The sequence below is a fragment of the Thermobia domestica genome, chromosome 13 (genome assembly GCF_964235325.1).
Source record: "Thermobia domestica chromosome 13, izTheDome1.hap1.1, whole genome shotgun sequence".
NCBI lineage: Eukaryota > Metazoa > Arthropoda > Insecta > Zygentoma > Lepismatidae > Thermobia > Thermobia domestica.
In genome coordinates, this window is record NC_137466.1 from 147,331,032 (window position 1) to 147,352,381 (window position 21,350).

The 21,350-nt window shown below is 35.2% G+C and overlaps 1 protein-coding gene across 1 annotated transcript; it reads left to right on the top strand.

Annotated features, from left to right (window-relative positions):
- The first annotated feature begins 5,534 nt into the window (after window positions 1–5,534).
- Window positions 5,535–21,021, top strand: LOC145668629 (actin, muscle). The gene is made up of 5 exons (XM_081736672.1): window positions 5,535–5,689; window positions 11,755–11,903; window positions 17,635–18,013; window positions 18,895–19,002; window positions 20,443–21,021. The coding sequence occupies exons 2-5, from the start codon at window positions 11,778–11,780 to the stop codon at window positions 20,958–20,960; spliced, it is 1,131 nt and encodes a 376-aa protein (XP_081592798.1). The 5' UTR covers window positions 5,535–5,689; window positions 11,755–11,777; the 3' UTR covers window positions 20,961–21,021.
- The last annotated feature ends 329 nt before the right edge of the window (window positions 21,022–21,350 follow it).

The following is a 21,350-nucleotide window of genomic DNA, read 5'->3' on the forward strand; positions in this document are numbered from 1 at the left end:
ATAGTATTGTGATGTATTGATTGGCTAGTGATGTATCACTCCCACTCCCTACGGGGAGGAGCAAATTATACACGAGCATTTTGACAATAGTGTCTCGCGTTGTCCAGATATTTATAGCAGCAGCAGAAAAGAGAGAAAAAAAATCGAAAGATTTTTTTAAAAAAATATTTGAATTTTGCTGGTAAACTATTGTTGTTTAGTGAGTAAAGGTTTAGCTTGCTGGTGTTTCATCACAACACTCGCGGAACCGGGATTCATGCCAGCCATCTTTCAGGCTTGAAAGCAGAACATGCCTCCACAGTTGAATTGGCGCCATAATTACTGCGCATGCTTAGTGTTTATTTCTATTGTTTCATTAATTACACTCGATTGCAGTTTTATGAGATAATCCGTATTATATTTTTCTCATTTATAATAATGTAGCAGTTTTATATGGAGCTTCATAGTAAAAGTAATAATCAAATCACACGAACTATTTTGCGGAAGAGTACAAGCGTTTGTAGGCTAACAGCAAATCAGCGAGATTTAGTTTCACGTGGCTTTGTTTATCGCAGTTTAAAGCTTACGCCGAACAGAGTTTAGATCACTTTAGATGATTTTAAAACTAAACTTGCCACTTCACCTAGGTGTGCTAGAGGGATCTTATTTACACAGTATTCTTTTGCAGGTATCAAGTTTGGTTGAAATAATACGTGTATCAGGTTTGGTTGACATTGTCTCAGGTTTTTCAGAGTTATGCTGGATCATACACACATTTAATGTTATGATAGACTATTTTATTCTGTTTTAGTGTAAAACTTCACACTTCCGAGTCTACGTTTATCGTTCAATATGCCACCCGTCCCATCCAAACGACCCGCCAAGATCTCCTAGTGATATCAAATATATAGAACTTAATATGTTATAGATAACTATAGTGGCGGCACTTGAAAGAACTCACATCGGTGTGAGATTAAATTTTATTGCTAAAAACTGAAGGAAGAAAACTTCATACAGCTACAGAAAGCTATATTAGGCAAGTTTTAATATCTTAGCTTGTAACGATAATATTTATTATTCTTTTTACCGATGTGACTTCCTCCAAGAGCCGCCACTGGGCAAGTGTGACACTCAACTAATATTTCCTCTTTTATTTCATTTATAATTTCACATAGACGTTCAATATCTCTCTTATTTGTTACTCTCTCATTAACTAATAGATCTATTATACTTAGCAGTGAAAATTATTTTTTAAAATCCTTGTATAATTGATTGTTTTGTTTCTATAATTTGTTCTTGTTTAACAAACTACTATATTGTTTCTTCGGTAAAAGGAAGTTTAAAATAATTAGTGATTTAAAAAAAAAGTGATTGAAGAGGGCTAAGTAGACAGCAACTGTCTAATAGATAATAGATACAGTCGCGTGTGCAGAATACAATCAATGAGAAGGTTCAAGCATTCAATTTTATTTTCTTCAAGGACAAGTATGATTTTTGTATATTTATATGTTTATATATCTATATCTATATAATATCTTGCTCGGACGAGGTTTAAACCTCGATCCTCCCTTGTGTGTGCCACTGAAGAGATTGAAGTTCACATGGAATATCTTTGTTATTTCTTTTAAATGTTAAACCTTTTAGATAGTTATGCGGACTCTTTTGTTGAGAGATGTTTTGGTACTGGCGTATTTAAGGGGGGGGAGCTTTCGGGCTTAAGTGTCCCCCGAAATTCAATAAACTTTTTTAAAGTAAATGAAATATCTCGCAAAATTTTCACATTTCCAGGAGTAAACTTAATAAAGCCCACCCGAAACAAAATCGTAAATACGCCACTGTGTTAGGTATAGACAATTTTATGGATGTGCATAACCAAGCCCGTATTTACGAAAGTAATACACCGACCCGGGCCCTGGGAGGCAAATTTTGAGGAGCGGCATATTTTTTTAAAGAAAAATCGAGATTACGTATGGCATGCGGAAACAAGAAACTATCTACGAAAGAAATTTAAGGAAAATGTATTCTGAAAACCACAACACAACTGAGTATTTATGTTATGATACTATTGGCACTGAAAGGAGCTCAGGTTATTGCTTATTGGGTGCCAATATAAAACTATAATCTTTGACTTTTACAATTTTTGTATCGTTCTCCTTTATGAACCAACAAATGAGGGAAGAGGAAGGTCAAACAGATTTCTTGGGCCTAGAGGTGTAGAAGGCTGCATTTGTTAACACTGGCACAAATCCCGGAGGTTGAGGGGGACATGTCCCCTCCAATCTTGGAACTAAAAGGAAGTGTTCCCCTCAATAATCCGATTTGAAATGTGTTTTTGGGGAGAAATTTGATGATTTTTATCCGATCGTCAGAAAGGAACGTGAGATAAAATTGATGTCCCCCAGAATAAGCCTCAAATCTGCCCGCCTCCCAACGTTGAAGACAACTCTGCTCCTCTGCTCCTCAACAACATTGTTTTTCAACTTCATAAATATTTTGGACATCACAATATATATGAGAACGGTCTTACCTATCCCTCCTATGTTGAAGACAGATTTCCGCCGCTGTTTGTTAATGACTTAGGGCGCCAGAAAAATATTAAATACAACCATTGGCATCACATTTGTGCTTAAATAGTCACAAAGATTTTTATTATTATTATTTTATTAAACGGTTGCTACTAAGTTTCGGAATTAAAGACAATTTTCTTGAAGATAAATCTAAAAAAAAAAAAAAAAAAAAAAAAAAATACTCATACAAAGAGTACATGAAATTTTCCAGGATCGTAGCGTCCATCCAATAGAGATGGGCACCTTATTTATTTTACCCCCAATAGGGCCGCTGTCACCTCACTTAGAGTTACCAACTTTTCAAAACTAGAAATACCGGACAGCCTTATGGAGTACGTGTACTCTTAATATTGTGACATTATCGCTTACAAAAATGTGAACAATCTGAAAGTGGTTATTTGAAATTGAGCGATTCGGTGACCGAATTTAATAACTTTAGTTACTTTTGAATCATTTATTAAACTTGGTTATTCCAGTTTTGGTTGCGTCAGCACAAGCAATTTTTGTAGTCAGTCATCAATACTACATCGTATTTAAAACAGAAAGGCAAATATAATTGACAATATAATTACGGCATGCACAAAATAAACTTAAAAAATAAGTCTTTCCAGCTTTCCTGGGGCTGGTAATGTCTCATAATGTCCCCATAATTTAACTGAATCTGGATGCACTATTTAATTGAAAGATGTAGCTGAGGATGAAGCAGTGCAGTGAACTCTTCAGCAAATTCCGCGCACAACAGGTCGATATCAAAGAGAATTATAAGCTCTGCTTTGACCATGTTCATCAACAAACAAGGGCGCCCATCAGGGGGGCAAGGTGGGGCGCTCGCTCCCTAAGAGGAAATTGTACTTGGGGATATCGAAAACCCAATAGAATTTTTACATTAGTTACAGCAAAATTTGAAACTATATTTGAAACGTTGCTTATACTTGCCCCCCCCCCCTTGGAAACCACAACATGGGCGCCCTTGTCAACAAACGATTCGTTTTGTTACTCCAAAATAATCTGAATAGAACAAAGAACAGGACTAGTAAGAGCAAAAATTACCGGACATCTAACGTCCAGTTTTGAGGTCGTCCCGGGCACCGGACAAGGAGGTCAAAGAAACCGGACTGTCCGGTACTATACCGGACGGTTGGTACCCTAACCTCACTCGACTTCATTTCGGTCATGAGGGCGAGGGTGAATGTGAGTGTGAGAAAGTTGACTAATGGTAAGGGTATCAATGATATTGAGAATGGGGTGAGTGACCCTGAATGTGAGGGAGTAGATTGACTCTGAAGTTGAGTGAGGGTCAGCAAAAATGCCCACCTTAGGCACTGAAGCTGTGAAAGTAGCTTTCCATGGGTAAACGGAATAATGCGTTAATGACTTAATAATACATTAATGATTTTACAATGTTAACAATAATGCTTTTCCTGAGTAAGTTACGCTTCACTAATTTTTTCACTAATTTCCAATAACTGTTTACGAAATTTAAAGCCACTTTTGCAAACATAGTACCAGTATTACCTATTAGAATTTTAGTTAGTGCCCATTAAGGGGGCAGACTACTAATATTTTTTAAAAGCTAACAATTTTCTTTTGCCACATTTTCGTAAATGAAAAGAGATAATGAAATGTAACTTACCTCAATAGTAGATAATGTTATTCTACACCCGAAAATACGAATCGGAAGAATTTTCAGTGTTGCCATCCATAGAAATTACAGTGTGACCAGAATTTGAATTACCCAAAAATCTAGGTTATGACAGAGACTAGAAAAATGAACTCAACGGCGACTGATGACTTATCATGCTGTCTGTGTTCCTTGTTAACTACTTTTTAAATAATATTTGTATTTATTTTGGAATAAAGAGAAAAAATAAATAATTTTTAATAAACAGTAAAATTGAAATACAAATATTTAAAAAGTAATTAACAAGAAACACAGACAGAATGATAAGTCATCAATTGCCGTTGAGTCCATTTTTCCAGTCGCTGCCATAACCTAGATTTTTGGGTAATTCAAATTCTGGTCATACTATAATTTCTATGTATGGCAACACTGAAAATTCTTCCGATTCGTATTTTCGGATATAGAATAACATTATCTATTACTGACGCAAGTTACATTTCATCATCTCTTTTCACTTACGAAAAACTGGCAAAAGAAAAATTGTTAGCTTTTGAAAAATATTTAGTAGTCTACCCCCTACACTGGTACAATATATTAGAAATCGCCTAAGATTGAGAGTAAGACCATTTGACTCAGTTATTTGAAATTCAATTTTCGTTTCTCACACTCAGGTTACATGAGACATGGATTTAGATGTTAATATTTGATCCGAAACCTATGAACTTGTATCGGGAATCGAACTCAGATCTTCCAATGGGAGCTCTAGATAATCTCAATTTAAGTTCGTGCGGTCTTGCTGTTGAACAAATACGTTATACTTCTGCATTTAAAAAATATCGAATAAGGTATGATGCTTTTAACTTTGTTTCAAGTTATAATACGTTAGGCAAATCTATTTAGTAAGTTAGATTATGATTTATAAGATAACAACTGCACATTTTCTTCACAAACGAATCCTTATCCTCTTAGTTAATTAGAGAGAAAAAAGTGCAAGCAAACGTTTTGTCTGAGAGAGAATATGTGGAAAGATGTGAATGTATTCAAATCCAGGGGACCTCCTTTTCGGGGTACGATCCACGTTCATCCGCCCGCCTCCTCTTTTCGAAAAAAAAAAAAAAAAAGAAAGAAAGAACATGCCAACTAAGAATCTAATGCAAGAAAGTGTGTCTTTGGAGAACACACCATAGGTGGCAACGTTGCTCTGAGGTTGGTTGTTATGTGTATGTGTGTGTATGTGAGTGTTAGTGGAGGGGGAAACGAGGGCCTCCCTTATGGACTGGCTGGCATGCTTTACCCCGAGTCTGCCGTGCTGCCACCAATGACCTTTTAAGGAGATTAGGGGGCCCCCTCTGAGTGCTTGCTCCAAGACGAATCGGTCCTGAGCGAGAGGGGATACCTTGTTTGGGAGGACTTATTTTGGGAATCTGGCCTACAGCGAGAGCATATAGATAGTCCCTTCGACGCTTTGGTCTTCACTCGATACTAGGGTACCGAGCACGCCGGAGCTACAGATTCAGAAGGGGTACGTACTACCAACTACTACTACTACAAAGGGGATATATACACAACTTGTGCTTATACTAGGATTGTGTGAGAGTGGTCGTTTCATTTAATCTATAGTGTGGTTTTTTGGTTCATACGCGCTTGTTATTACTTCACTCGGTCCTAGGTTTTTGCTAATTGTTTCAGGAGGTTCGCTATTTACCTGTGTGACAGTGGTGATCATTTATGAAACAGTGAACAGGACAGCGAGAGTGAATTAAGTGAAGACTAACAAATTGAAGCTCAGTGGAAGTATGTGATTCAACTTCGTGTTTATATTTTATTTTGTTTTTTCTCGCACGCCGAATCCTATTGACGAAGATCCCAAAGCATTCTTGTCTTTTGATATACAATAACGCAAGGACTGAGGCAGTGACAGGAGTTCAGAGTGAACATTTGAATACAGTATTTTTATATTTCGCAGTCACTGACAGGAAGTGACAGCTCGAACAGTGGCCTTTTGAGTGATCTTAGCTAGAAGAAATACATTAGAAATAGGCAGCCGATGTTCTTGTAGAAACAATCTAATAGCCCTAGTACGTTAAGTGTGACACTGGGGCATAATAGTTGATTTCATATACGCTCTTTACCAACAACGTGAATATATAGGATAAGACTTACAGTTGAAAGTGGAATATATGAAGCACTGTAGGTGCTTTCGCAACAATCCCGCACCGGGAATCGAACCCAGGATACGATCTAAAAAAGGCAAACGGGATAACCACTAGATCAGCGAGAATGACTCTGAGGCATATTGTTAAGTTTGGTGCATATTTATTAATTAGGGATTCGAATTAGAATTGAACTGCCACGATTATGCTATGAAAGTTAAATGCGGCTGATGAGTAATAGAAGTGAACTATTATAGAAAAATTGGAGAAATGAGGAATGTTGGAGGAAACGGTATATTTTCGGGAAAATCCATAGATGCCACGTTCTGAATAAAATCAAAAGAATATATTGACGAATAACTAACACGTTAAATGACAAACGATTATAACAAATAATAAAATTATTAATAAATAAAAATGTTTAGATAGCCTATTTAAAGTAAGAAACTTCACTTACGTGCAATAGTAAAAAAATAATAGGCTCATATTACCCTGTAAAAGATTAATAACTGTACTAATATAAGCAAAAATAAGTTTATCCTGATTCATTATTAGATAATCAAAAATTATTGGCCAATGGGAATACGTGTTAATAACTACTTAATCGTAGAGAGTTGCTTTAGCATCGGTAACTGATGTTCTTCTAGTAGAGTCTGATAACTATGGCGCATCTAGCCCTGGGCCGAGGGGGCCTAGCCTCCCCTGGTTTTTTGAGTGGCAAAGATAAGTTAAGCTATAGTTTATAATAAACTCGTGATATACCTGTCATAGTCTGGATTCTGGCTGACCCCCCAATTTTTAACTTCTAGATCCGCCACTGTTTCATAACATGAAATTTCCTTCAATATCGTTAACTAATATGCGAATTCGAGTAGAAATATAAAGTTTAGAAACAGAATATTAAAGGTAAAATTTAATTAACACTTCAATTAAGTTTTAAAACGTCTACACCATCTCTTTAAATGAATTTTTCATCCGGTTATTGTATAATTCCTTAAACCCAACTCGAAAGCCTTTGTCAGTTACATATAGAATTAAATTGAAAATATTTTACCTGCACATACGCATTAGATCGTAACGAATTGGGATTTTTTTTTTTTTTTTTTTTTTACTTTCTTTACAATTAAAATGCTGAGGTCGTATAAGATCAATATTAACAGAATATCGAGACTTATAATTAATTAAATTATCGATTAATAATTTGCTTTATTAATCCTACTGCTATATCTTATTGTCATTTAGTCCCATTTTCTACTAGAAATATTGTACTTTAAGCAATTTACACATTTCATTCAGTAATAGCTGATTTAGGTTTCCTCCTAATGAATTCGATTTTCAGCAGAAACCGGTCTTTATTTTTATGTTAAGGTTTCCTAAAACAATTAAATTTTTAATTTAAAGGCAACGTTAACTTAAATAGTATGGGGAGCATTATGAATATATGGAGATAGTAATTGTGGTGTTCAAAATAGTGATTCTGTGCAGTTGCAATTAAAAATCCATTTTGATCATAGAACACATTATAAGTATACGCAGACCAACATTTAATAAATGTTTTACTACTCTTCTGCGCTTCTTCCGTTGCCCATAAAAATGATGAAAAAGAATTTAGTGGATAGGGTTGAATGGAAATAAACATTTACTATTGACATGCTTTTTCTAATCTTAGCCTGGTAGCACCACGTGGCACTTCAATCGCCTTGTTCTCCATATATGGAGCCAATGACAAGCTGCCAAGTTTTGAATGAGTGCAACTAAGAATATTCTGAAATAGTGCTTAGTGCTACGAATTCGGGATGGGTGTAGCACCGTGGTCTGTGTGTGTAAAGAAACCAGTGGGTGAGAAGGAAGGAGGGAGAGGATTAACTAGGGAATACCATGAGGCACAACCAAATATGGGAAGCTTGTTAAGAAATAATTATAATGAAACATGTGGAAACATACCGTTCCTAGCAATGAATATATTATGGAGAATTAGATGGTAATTTCAAAAACGGTTAGGCCTACATGAAGTTAGTAAAACTATATCGTTATCCTCGAATCTTGATCTTACACATTTATTTACTTTATTTATTTTAGCATAGGAGTTGGGGGTTAGTAGATTTGACAATCGGAAATTTAAATCGATTCGAAACCATTTTCAAAATGACTATTTTGACTTGCTTCTAGTCATATAATGGGATACTGAAAAATCTTTTCTTTTATTCGTTTGCCTCTTTCTGTTAAACTATTGCTGTCATGCTTGAAACATGCAATAGGATAGAGCTTATAATATAACAACGTTTTCAGATGAAACACTTGAAAGTACTACCCTACCAACAAAACTTCGTAATATTTAGCTTGAAAGCAAGCAAGCTTTCGAAAATTGGACTAATATCTCTTAATTTTTCAACATCCAACATTTACGAAAGTTAAATACGAAAGATAGCTATGTAGAAATAACGATAGTTATCATTACTAAAGCATTTTTTTTTTAATTTTTAAAATTTATAATTATTGAATAGTAAGTGTAAATGGGAATATCCTCTAACAATGATGGAGCTCTTAAACATATGGTGGCGTGGGAAACCCCGAGTTCAATTCCAGGCAGGAGCTCATGTTGTTCGGATTCCATGTTAAGTTGTAGGTCCACATCTCATATAGCCTCGCAGCTGAATGGGACACTTAACTCAAATCCACATTCCATTCTTAACACACGAAAAATAGTTTAGATATTTGAGAATGGACACTTATACTTCTTGAAGCGAGTTTCATTTTATCATTGTTGATAAATACTATGCAGCACCTCAGTCTTAAATTATTCTTACACTATTTATGATTATCTGAAAGAAACATATCTAATTTGAATGAAATAGATTAAAATTATTTTGTAGATAAGTGAGAACTTACATTTCGACTTATAGCTAAGCTTGGCTAATAAGATGGGGGACATGATTCTCGGGAAAACTTTATTAAAATATCAAAAGACCTTAACAAAACCTTGTTTAAAGTACAAAATGTTAACGGCAGAAAATATTTTCTTTAACTTTGAATAGGAAAAAGCTTTGATTTTATCTTTATGATTAGCTTTCCCATCTATACTTTAAATATTAATTTACTGACTGGTTAAAAAAAAAAAAAAAAAAGACATCGAATCTGTCTATTACAGTTTCTTAAGTTCCGTTCTTAAGACAAGATGAAACTCAAAAAGATAAATAAAGAAATATTTATCTATGCTTCGAAAATAGAATTGGATATAACCTATAATGAAATTTTTTTTTTTAAAAAAAGACACATTAGAGCAGTTGAAAATCATAATAGAAATTTTTGAAATGCTAAACAAGCAGTGGAGGTCTTTGCTACATTACCACATGGAATGATTTTTTTTCATTCTCTCTATCCTGATGCCAAAGATTCAATGAAGAAGGGGGGAAAAAACAATATAAATGGCAGAAATGATCGTTAGCGTGATTGGGTAATTTATTTTTCGTACAAATAAAACGGCGTGGAAACGACGTAGTAGCTTCGAATCTGGCTGCAGTCCAATACCTCCCACAGCCACACCTGCTATGCAATATTTTAACGCTTTTACGTTCCTGTTAACTTAACGTTATTAAGAAATACGATCTCAGTGTGGGGATGTGAGAGAAACCAAATGCCCACACACTGGCTTATGCTTGCCTAAAATATTTCAAGGCAGCTCCAAATTATGAATCACATACTTCTGGTCTTCTTGATTCAGTGTTGTATTATTTTTTTTTTATTTCTATGTAAGTTTTAAGACATAATTAGACTAGAAAATGTCAACTAAAAGAATTGCCATATACAGCCAAATGCTTAGGACTTGCTTTTAACTTTTTAAATAGCATAATTTGTATGATATACTTAACAATACTGTTGAATTAACGCTAATATATGTATATGAATGAATTATTGCAGAAGAAACCTGAGCTTATTTTGTAAAAATGAAATCTTTCAGTTTAACGTCCTACGATTATGCCCTTTAGGCTAAGGGAGATTATTAAAACAAGTGAATAATGATTGAAGAATTAGTGGAATGAGAAAGTGGGAGGAAACGGGAAAACTCACGAGCACAATGTTGTCCGCCATAAATTTACTGGGCGGGATCGAACCAGGGACCAAAGGCAAGTGCTCCACCACTCAGCCACCATGTCCCCTCTGAGCCTATTTTGTGTATCATTGAGATATTGAAAGAAAAACTGTTTAAATCTAGGGCTACAGACATTTCTTGCTATCAACCTATAGTTCAATCTTGTGTTCGGACCGTTGTGTAACACCTTCGACACCTGCTCTTTCTATATACATACATATACCCCTAGAGAATCGGAAATGTTCATAAACCAAATTTCACAACAATGTGACTCAGGTTCTTTCTGCTATAATCCATACAAACAAAGTACTGAATGAATTTTCGGTTTAGATAACTTCTTTACTTTTACATATATTCACGTCACAATGACGTACTGTGCAAGTTACGAAGTTCAAATTAAAACACTGATTGAACATAAGCACTCCGAAAATATTTTTTTTCAAAATTTCCTTCACAGAAGTTGATTGATTTTCTAAGTTTTCTCATAAGATTGCAACTTGTAAGTATTATACTTTATTTAAATATTTCTTAAACGTGAGAACATTTTTAGTAATTTACCTTTCGCTAAAAATTAACAGTGATTTTTGTTTTCGTAGCTAATTTCATCGGTTCTTTTACATGAGTAAAACATTCATCATAGCTGCTAAAGAATCTTGCAATACGCACTAAAAAGTTTGTTATTTTTATGTATAGATAAAATGTGAACTTCCATTTAAATGTGTACAGTTTTTTTCTATCTGAAAGAATTTGCTAAGAAGTTAGATATATAATAATAAAAACAAGTTCAAATCATTAGTTCAAAATAATAAATATTAGTGTCTAATTTCAGTAAGTGTAATTTAATACCAGTAATATACAGTATGAGTCAATTTCCATGCTGTACATAGTTGTTATTTTGTCATAGTCGAATAAAATCAAGCGCGAATGAGCAGTTCAAGTAAAGCCTTCTTTCTCTGGCTTGGAGAGAACGCAATTAATTATCTGCAAGCTACCGAAAAACTGTTGCAAAATTATTGTCAGAACAGTGGCGGTTCGTGAGAGAGAAGTCATATATGTATAAATTACAATTTTATCGTTACAAACTAAGAGAAGAAAGCTTATTAATGTGCAAATTTTTGCAACAAGCTTTTTAAGATAAAATTGTAATTTTTTACTGACATGATTTACCTCATGAGCGGCCATTGAGAATGGACATATAATTTTGCTGCGCACTGTACCTTGATTCATTAAGTAAAGACGTGGATTTTACTAAGAGTCTAATGTTAATTAATTTTTGTGTATTTTCACTTTTATGTGATGGAACTATGTGTACTTATGTTCCGTTTTGTATTTGTGTTGTTGCAGGTTAACAAAGACAGACATCCAACATGTGTGACGACGACGTTGCTGCATTGGTTGTAGACAATGGCTCCGGCATGTGCAAGGCCGGCTTTGCTGGGGATGATGCCCCACGAGCCGTGTTCCCCTCCATCGTCGGCCGACCCCGTCACCAGGTGCGTATATACACAACATACACTTAACACACATAGTTACATACTTTTCTGCAAGTCAGTAGTTCTCATTCATTCTGCCTTTTTTCACAATCTCACACAAAAGAAAACAGTTACTTATTTGATTGGGTTATGATTAATTTGTACGTTTTCTTAACTATTCTTCAGAAGGTTGAGCATTTTTTCTTCCATTTTGAAATTCTAAATCCTAGATCAATTCTCAGTTGTTCATTAGTACCGTTTAAATTCATCATCACATCCTTGATTCATTTCTCATTTATCTGGCATTGTTTTATTTTTTTATTTTTCTCAAATTTATTTTAACATTTCTTTAAACTTATTTCTTACTTTGATTTCTTTATTAATAAATACATTATCACAACCTTGATTTATCTCTCACTTAGCTCTTTTTTTCTCTCCCATTCATCAATTCTTACATCTTTGATTCAGGACACTTTCTTGATTCATTTCTCACATTTTGACTCACTCCTCATACAATTTTATTCTTTCTAACTGAACAATTACATAATGAGTGATTCAGAGGTCTTTATAACTCAATTGGTCTAGTTTTTAACTACATTCTAAAAATTTGAATTCAACTTAAATAATTTAGTTATTTGAATTAAATATTCCAGTTATAGCATAACAATTTTTTAAAAATAATTTGTAATAAGTTTAGTAGTTTAAATAATTAATATTTTCAGTTAATTTGTTTTAAACAATTACATTACATGCTTTCCCCTATGATATGTTGATGTATCTGGTATGTGAACTACCGGTAATAGTAACTTAAATATAAAACAAAATTTTGGAAGAGAACAAACTTTGCGTCTCATATTCTAGATCTTTAGTATTGTAGGCTACGCGTTAGCTTCTCAAACGATATTCATGCATATAGTATGAAGATAAATAGCATCTTCTCCATGGGTCCGAAGCAACTGGCACTGCCTGTGTGCTTTGACCTTTTAATTGGAAATTGGTTTCTATGTTAATTGTGAGACGAGACGTTAAGTTACTATATCATCATATGCCGAATCAATTGTGCTCCAAGTCGGTTAAAATTATGTTGCTGATAAATTAATTACAGCTAATAGAACGTTACATACAGTCAAAGTATGGGCTCCGATCCTAGGAGGGCCAAGGGGGCCTTGTCTTCCCAGAAGTTTGCTCGGACTTAAGGATTTAGATTAAATTCCTTATTGATGTCTTGTTAAATGATATCTGACAAACCTGATGACCCCCCGTGTTCCGCCACAATGCTATATAGATATATGGCGCCACTGAGATAAAGCCTCAAAGCGCTTTATAGCTTAACAAGATGACCCGTAACTTCAAACTTAACTTGACAAGCTAAGAACATGAGCAGAAAGTAAGGAGTTAAATTTGAGGCGCTTTGGCTTTGAACTATGCAGATACTCTTTCGATTGTAGGTATGGGAACCTACAAATTTTAACATTACATTACAGTCAGTTACAAATCTTCTGACATGTGTAGGCTAAGTGAATTTTATAAGGCTCACTTTTGTAGATACGCCATAAGCTCTTAACATCATTCTTTGGATACAGGTTTTCGTTTCCAAAGCGTTCTTTCTAACCGATGACGTTTATACATAATTATAATAAGCTTGAGCCTTTAGGACGGAAACTGATGACGTAGTTCTGTAATCGAGGAGACAAGATAGTGTGGTGGGCACACATACTGTAATTCCCCAACTTAACTGAGTTCAAGCCCCGGTCAGTAGTTAGGAGTCGACATTAATAGTAGCTCCTGTCTTTCATAACCTGGGTATTGAGTTGAGAACCGCAAAACACACAATAAGCTCAATTTGAACCTTTAAGACACATAAAGGTTAACCTTTCTTTTGTGGATTGAGGCTATGGAGAACTGTAAGGCATACTTCGTAAGCATGACTCGTGTCGTGTCATGTTCCCATCGGGGATTGATTTCGAGACCATTCAGGCACACACAAAGAAAACCTGTAATTACTCAGAGAACCCTTTAAGAAAATGAAATTGCTCGTATTGAGGAAGAGCAAAGCATTTCAAGAAAGAACAAATAATAGGCCTGTAACACTGGAAGAAAATAAAATAAATCCCAGACTTTATGGTTAAACCATAAGAACTAATAAAAATAAGCAAATGTTTATTTTTAGTGTTGACAATTCCCTTGTACGCTCTGCGAAACGGATGCTTTATGTGCGTGCAAGCCAGCGACCGTTTTGTGATGATGAACACACTCACACATTATGTACAACGCGGGGAACGAGACCATATAAGGATGTGTAAATTCTTTCCTTGGTTATTTCCAACAGGACTCTCCGCTATTTCTTCTCCTATGTATATATGTGTGTACATGTGTGTTTCTACTCACGTGTTCATTTCTCTTTTAGAGCTGTGCCTCTTCTTTCCTTCTTCTTCCCATAGCGAGCTCAAGAAGAAGAAAAATAACTCTTCAACTTGATCGAGACTCAACAAACAGCACATGAACATTTTTCTGGCTGACTTTCAAAAAAATTACGGCAAAGCGTGCGTAAAGGGGTGTTAGGGTAAAAGTTAGTTGGGTTGGGTACAGTATGCGCGTACATCTTCACTTTTCCAACTCGTAACTATTTTTGGATATATCTTTCTCTTCCATTTTTTTTTTTTCAAGTCAAGTTCCTTGTTTCCAATTTGTTTCGTGCTCTCCCTTACCTATTAGCTGACTCTCTTAACCAGCTGGAACAAGAATTAAAGCTCATGTGTGTGTGTACATATATAACTAGTAATTGGTAACTCATTAAAAAATAAAGTGTTCACTAAATGACAGTAAAGGTTCTCAGCCTCTGTCGGAAAATGGAATAAAATTATAACTTGAACCTAAAGGAGATAGATGAAAAAAAAAAAAAAAATCCTAGCACCACAGTGCACGAAAGGCTATGGGAAGCCAAGTGGAACTTTAGTAGAGATAGGTGTTGTTAACATATCGGCTGTGTACAGTAATTACTTCTGGAATTATATTGATAGACCGGACCGGACATTCACTGCCTCTTCATTAAGGCGGTTTCACAATTCTCAAGGTGCTGGGTTAACATTATAAACATTATGTGACTTCACGGGACCGAAACCGATCATAAACACCAAATATCATGTTAAATGCTAATTAAATAAAACAATTATTGGAAGTTAGAAGGTAACGAATCGGAAGTAAAATTATGAAAGAACTCCGTTAATGCGGACAGGTCAATATGATTCACCGGCAGTATACTTTCGTGACCTTGGCACTTAGAGGAGGTGATGTGACCAGAACCACTCCACTACCGCCTCCACTCTCAGTTCCTGAACACATCCATCGTACAATAAATAATAAATTCTGTTCGGGTTCGAACTGGAGCTTGTCCAGTTGGTGGATGGACATCTGGCCAACTACTCCACTGCCGCTCTTTTAAATCAGGAGTACATACAGCAAATCTTCGCATAGAATGCAGTTTGTAGTCACAAAACTCGTTTGTTTCTCACAGTGAGAGCATCCACTGAGATACAACCAGTATTTGATTTAATAATACCTTAATGTTGGTTTATTTACGGAAAAGACACATTGATTCGAGCACCCTTTCTCTGAATTGTTTAAAATATTTATCCTTGTAACTTTTGTAAACAAACCAACCGATACTCCCATGGCTGACACTTGAAGGAAACGGCTATTTCGTTTTATCTAGAAGCCTACCTCTCTCTCTCTTCTAGTTCTCGCTTTAACTTGTAAGAAGTTAAGAGAACTCCGTCGCAGCTATATGGTTAGCATATATATCTTCAGTATGGGAGACCCGGGTTCGATTTCCGGTGGGAGCCGATTACGGTTAATAATCCCACGTTTAATCTGGAAGGCCTGCGTTTCATATAGCCTCGGTGTTAATGGAGCGGTGAAACTGTAAACCAACAAATGGTAATAACATTACCAATAATGTTGGGTTCTAACCTCGGTAATGAAAATTATTTTAAAAGAAAGTTCCACGAGTTAACAGCTGTTTAGTTAATTTAGGTTTCAAACAAAATTTTGTAGGAACATATTGTCCAATTTTTACGTACATAGAATTTTCGAGTGAAAACATTAAGACATACAAAGAAACAATGCACATGAAACGTAGTTTACTTCCACATATTAAAATTTCGGACGAAAGCCGGAATCATGATCCAATCTAGCAAATTCAAGAACTTAACTAAACCCAAAACATTTTAAAGAATTTCTACGGGACCCAGTTTTTAGTAATTTCACTTCATTGTTTGGCTTTGTTGAAACTTGAGTTCATAAAAAAAAAAAAAAAACTCTTACATTCTTGTATAATGATTTCATTTTACTTCTTTGTTTGAAGTTTAATATGCTTTACACTATCTGCGCTGTTTGAGACGTGAACCTATTCTTAAGAAGTGATCTGCACCTTGAGTACTCTAATCGGTAATTGAACCGAGATACTTTTATTATGGGAATCAAACCATTCTTTCACTCCTTTCAATGTGATGGAAAAGGTCAGCCATTTTAACTCAATCTTCCTTTAATTTTGTATTGTTTTTTAGATCCATGTAAGTTTACAGTTCAGCTTTCCTACTAAAATACAGCGACTCTCTACTACATTATCATATTTTTCCTATTTCTTTCCTTAAACTTAGACAACATTTCTCATAGCATCAGTATTCTAAACTATTAGCATTTTTAACAGATTCCAACCGTTCCAGTTTTCTTCAACATTCAATCCTTAGTTTCGATTTCGTAAAAACTATATTTTTCGTGCTAGTGCTAATCCTATTACTTCTACCTAAATTATCTGTCTCGTTACTACATTTCTTCCAAGTACCCATTCATTTTTCAAAGATCTTCTAATTTCTAATTCTGTTTAATAATATTACTTTCCACTTGCTTTTATTTCCTCATTGATTTCAATTTCTCTAAATCAAGATATTTTATTGTGAAATATAATGTGTTAACCAAATTTTTCCCTTACAATTTTCAGTTTCTGTCTATCTAAGCCCTCTTTTCAATACTAGTTGTCTTCCAGTTCTAAATAGTCATTGTCCTTTCCAAAGATCTTTCAAAAATGTTAAACAAGTGTTTCAGATTTTTTTTGTATGTATCTATGTTTTCATCCACCCATTTTCCCAATACTTTCCCAGTATGTTCTATTATGAAGCTTTTCAATTTTCCTCTACCGCTTATGTTCTGGAGAGTTTTTCTATCAACCTTTCCAGCTTTCTCCTTGTTATCATTTTCCCGGAGAGTTCTTTTATCAGTCGTTTCAGTTTCTTCTCATCATTTTCTCGGAGAGTTCTTTTTATCAATCGTTTGAATTTTCTTTTCATCATTTTTCCGGAGAGTTCTTTTTATCAGTCGTTTCAATTTTCTCCTCATCATTTTCCCGGAGAGTTCTTTTTATCAATCGTTTCAGTTTTCTCCTCATCATTTTCCCGGAGAGTTCTTTTATCAGTCGTTTCAGTTTTCTCCTTATCATTTTCTCGGAGAGTTCTTTTATCAATCGTTTCAGCGTTCTCCTCATCATTTTCCCGGAGAGTGCTACGCTCAATCGTTTCAGTTTTCTCCCCGACATCATTTCTCCGGAGAGTCCTTGTAATATCCATTTTGTCTTATATTTTGTCGCATGTGAGAATTTTTTCCTTTTAAAAAAGCTAGGGACAGAGTTTTTCTTTCCTATGTTCGTGCTGTTTCTGTATTTCCACCACAAGAATAATTTTAATTTCTTCCTCTCTAGGGTGTGATGGTAGGTATGGGTCAGAAAGACAGCTATGTAGGTGATGAGGCCCAGTCCAAGAGAGGTATCCTGACCCTGAAGTACCCTATCGAGCACGGCATCATCACCAACTGGGACGACATGGAGAAGATCTGGCATCACACCTTCTACAACGAGTTGAGAGTCGCCCCAGAGGAGCACCCCATCTTGCTCACAGAGGCTCCCCTGAACCCCAAGGCTAACCGAGAAAAGATGACCCAGATCATGTTTGAGACTTTCAACACACCCGCAATGTACGTTGCTATCCAGGCCGTGCTGTCCCTGTACGCTTCCGGCCGTACCACTGGTATTGTGCTGGACTCTGGTGACGGTGTCTCCCACACTGTCCCCATCTATGAAGGTATGCTATAAAAATAATTTCTTAACATTTCATTTCATAAGAATCATAGGTACACAAATATCAAAGCATCGTAACTTGTACTGCACTACAGCATAAACAATTAATAAATACAATTGTAAAAGACACTAATGCCTAAAGTTTAAAATTCATCTTAGTTCATATTCCTTCTGTTGTCTAGAGAACATATCAAATAGTGCTTGACTATATCTTACAAGTATACATATCAAATATCTATTTTCAATACTGTATGTTACATATCAAATAGTTTTGACTATATTTATCATTACACAGCACCAATGTTTGATTTATAATCTTAAATATTTGAAGAAAAACATTCACTTTAAAATGTTAGCAAAACTTGAGGACTCAAAATAAATCTAACTTACTGAATCCGTTAAATGAACATGCCGACTGTTTTGGTGACAATTAGCATATCTAATCTTCAGCCGTTCTGAAAATAGAAAGGAAGATTAGTTTATTAATTTCCTTACAGGAAATGTTAATCATTTAAAATGAACCAGTTTTGTAACACCTATTCGTTCTTTTAGAATATGCATAACTTAACGTAATCGTTCTTTTAACTTACAAGTTAAATCTCATAATTATATCCATCCAAAGACGATTATCTTTCTCGAACTCATAATGTGCAAACTGGTCAATATACTCCTTATAGTTCTATCGACCATATCGTAATTATTCTAGAAAAAAAAAGTTAATATTTGCTTAAGATATGTTAACATTGCACAATACATTAAATCATTAGAGCCATGCTAATATAAATTATTGGTTTTTGAGTAGAAACTACTGTGCTGTAATATTTTTTTTTTAAATGTAAATATATCTGAAGGTTGACAACATTATTTGTGTTTGAATCATTTCAGGTTACGCTTTGCCACATGCCATCTTGCGTCTGGACTTGGCTGGCCGAGACTTGACTGACTACCTCATGAAGATCCTGACAGAGCGTGGCTACAGCTTCACCACAACCGGTACGTATCAGAAAGAAAAAAAGTTCTCTCTCATTAAAAAAAAAAAAAAAAAAAAAAATCAAAACCAGTCAGATTCATAAATCTTCAATAACAGGGAGTGAAATAAAAAAATCTTTTTTTAAAACATACCTGCAAAATATAATTTTAAATTTTAGTAGATTGTTGTATCCTGGTATAGTTAATTGGTTAGCGTGATGGTCTTTGGGTACGGTCTCGAGTTTGATTCTCGATGTTGACCACCCAACAGTGTGAGGCAATCGGGCTACTTGCATTAAGAGTTAACGAAGTCTGTTCATGAAAAGTAGAAATAAAGGAACTGATAGCCGATGTACTGACAAAATATCGAAAGCGAGCTAAAACCGTCTGGCCATCCATAACCTCTCTTAGGCAGTAAAGCCAGGAAACTTGGTAGTTGTTGTAGATAATCCATGATTTTTAAAATAGATTCAAATACCAAACAATGATCAGCAAACAACTAGAATTAGTGACTGGGTTTCAGTTTTCTTTCTTGTACGCAAGACTATGTTTCTTAGCTTTTGGAGTTACTCTTTGTTTTATTATTCCTAATACTTTCTTAATTTGTCTCTTTCTTTAGCTACTTGGGGATTCTCTTTTACTACTTAGCTACTTAGGGTCGTTTTATATCATTATATAGGTTCTGCGATTCCTTTCTCATTATTACATTGAATCCATCTTCTTATTTAATCCAAGACTTATATTCTTTTTACGCGTCACTAATTTTCTTAGTTAGTTCGCGTCTTATCTTCTGTTTTACCCAACACGCATTTTCTTAGTTAATCCAAAGCTTATCTTCATTTTTACGGGACACTAATTTTCTTAGTTAATCCAGGGTTTATCTTCTTTTTACGTGACACTCATTTTCTTAGTTAATCTAAGGCTTACTTTCTTTCTACGTGACATTTTCTTAGTTAATCCAAGGGTTACCTTCTTTTTACGTGACACTCATTTTCTTAGTTAGTCTGAGACTTCTTCTCTCATGTTATATTTATTTTCTCGTTACGGGAGAACTATTTTCTAATTCTAGTTTCCTAGCTTGTACTCTGTCCGTTTCTCCTAATCTCAGGATTTTCTTTAAGTTAATATTTATTCCCTACGAAAATACAGAAGTTTCATTAAAGGTAAATTAATATAAATATAACTAAAGAAAAAACTAGCTAGCCCTATTTTACCTTTCAATGCTGTGCGTTAAAAACAGCGAAAACGGAAACAGTAGAAAGAGGCAGATTAAAATTTACCAAAATTCAATTTCAGAATAAGTTTTGCTTTTCTTGCGAGCAAAAATAAAGGCATTTTCTTGGCGAAGTTCTATAGTATGATGTTTAGGGGAATTTTGTGTAATTTTTAAGTTGTATGTTTGAAGGGAAATTTTCCGGACAGTTTTTCTAACAAAGATTTTTCCTTGTTTCTTGTCTTCTACAGCTGAGCGGGAAATCGTTAGGGACATCAAGGAAAAGCTGTGCTATGTCGCTTTGGACTTTGAGCAGGAAATGGCAACTGCCGCTGCTTCCACCTCATTGGAGAAGTCCTATGAATTGCCTGACGGTCAGGTCATCACCATCGGCAATGAAAGATTCCGTTGCCCAGAGGCTCTGTTCCAGCCATCCTTCTTGGGTATGGAATCTTGCGGCATCCACGAGACCGTATACAACTCCATCATGAAGTGCGATGTCGACATCAGGAAGGACTTGTACGCCAACACTGTCTTGTCCGGTGGCACCACCATGTACCCCGGTATTGCTGACAGAATGCAGAAGGAAATCACTGCCTTGGCACCCAGCACCATCAAGATCAAGATCATTGCTCCTCCTGAGAGGAAGTACTCCGTATGGATCGGTGGTTCCATCTTGGCTTCATTGTCCACCTTCCAACAGATGTGGATCTCCAAGCAGGAATACGACGAGTCTGGCCCTGGCATTGTCCACCGCAAGTGCTTCTAAACTGCTTCAACTTAAAAAACTTCAACATCATCAACTATCATCAACATCATCAAACAAACAGCAACAACATCGCAGCGTACAAACACGCCCCCTCATGCATCTCCATCAAGCAAGCAAAGAAAACAACAACAAGAACAATGGACAATCAAACAAAGAAACAAAAGCAACTCCACCTCTCAGTCTTTGTTTTGTTTTGGATAACTTACGCAACACCAGACTCTCTTGTACTATCTCTGTGTCTATTTACAGGTTTAACATTCAATCAATCCTGCGTTAGACTTGTGAGATGATACAATAGGTGATATGGTGTCTCAATTTATTAGAGAACAATATTTTGTAACAATATTATAATTATATTAATAATTAATATTATTATTATATTATTATTAT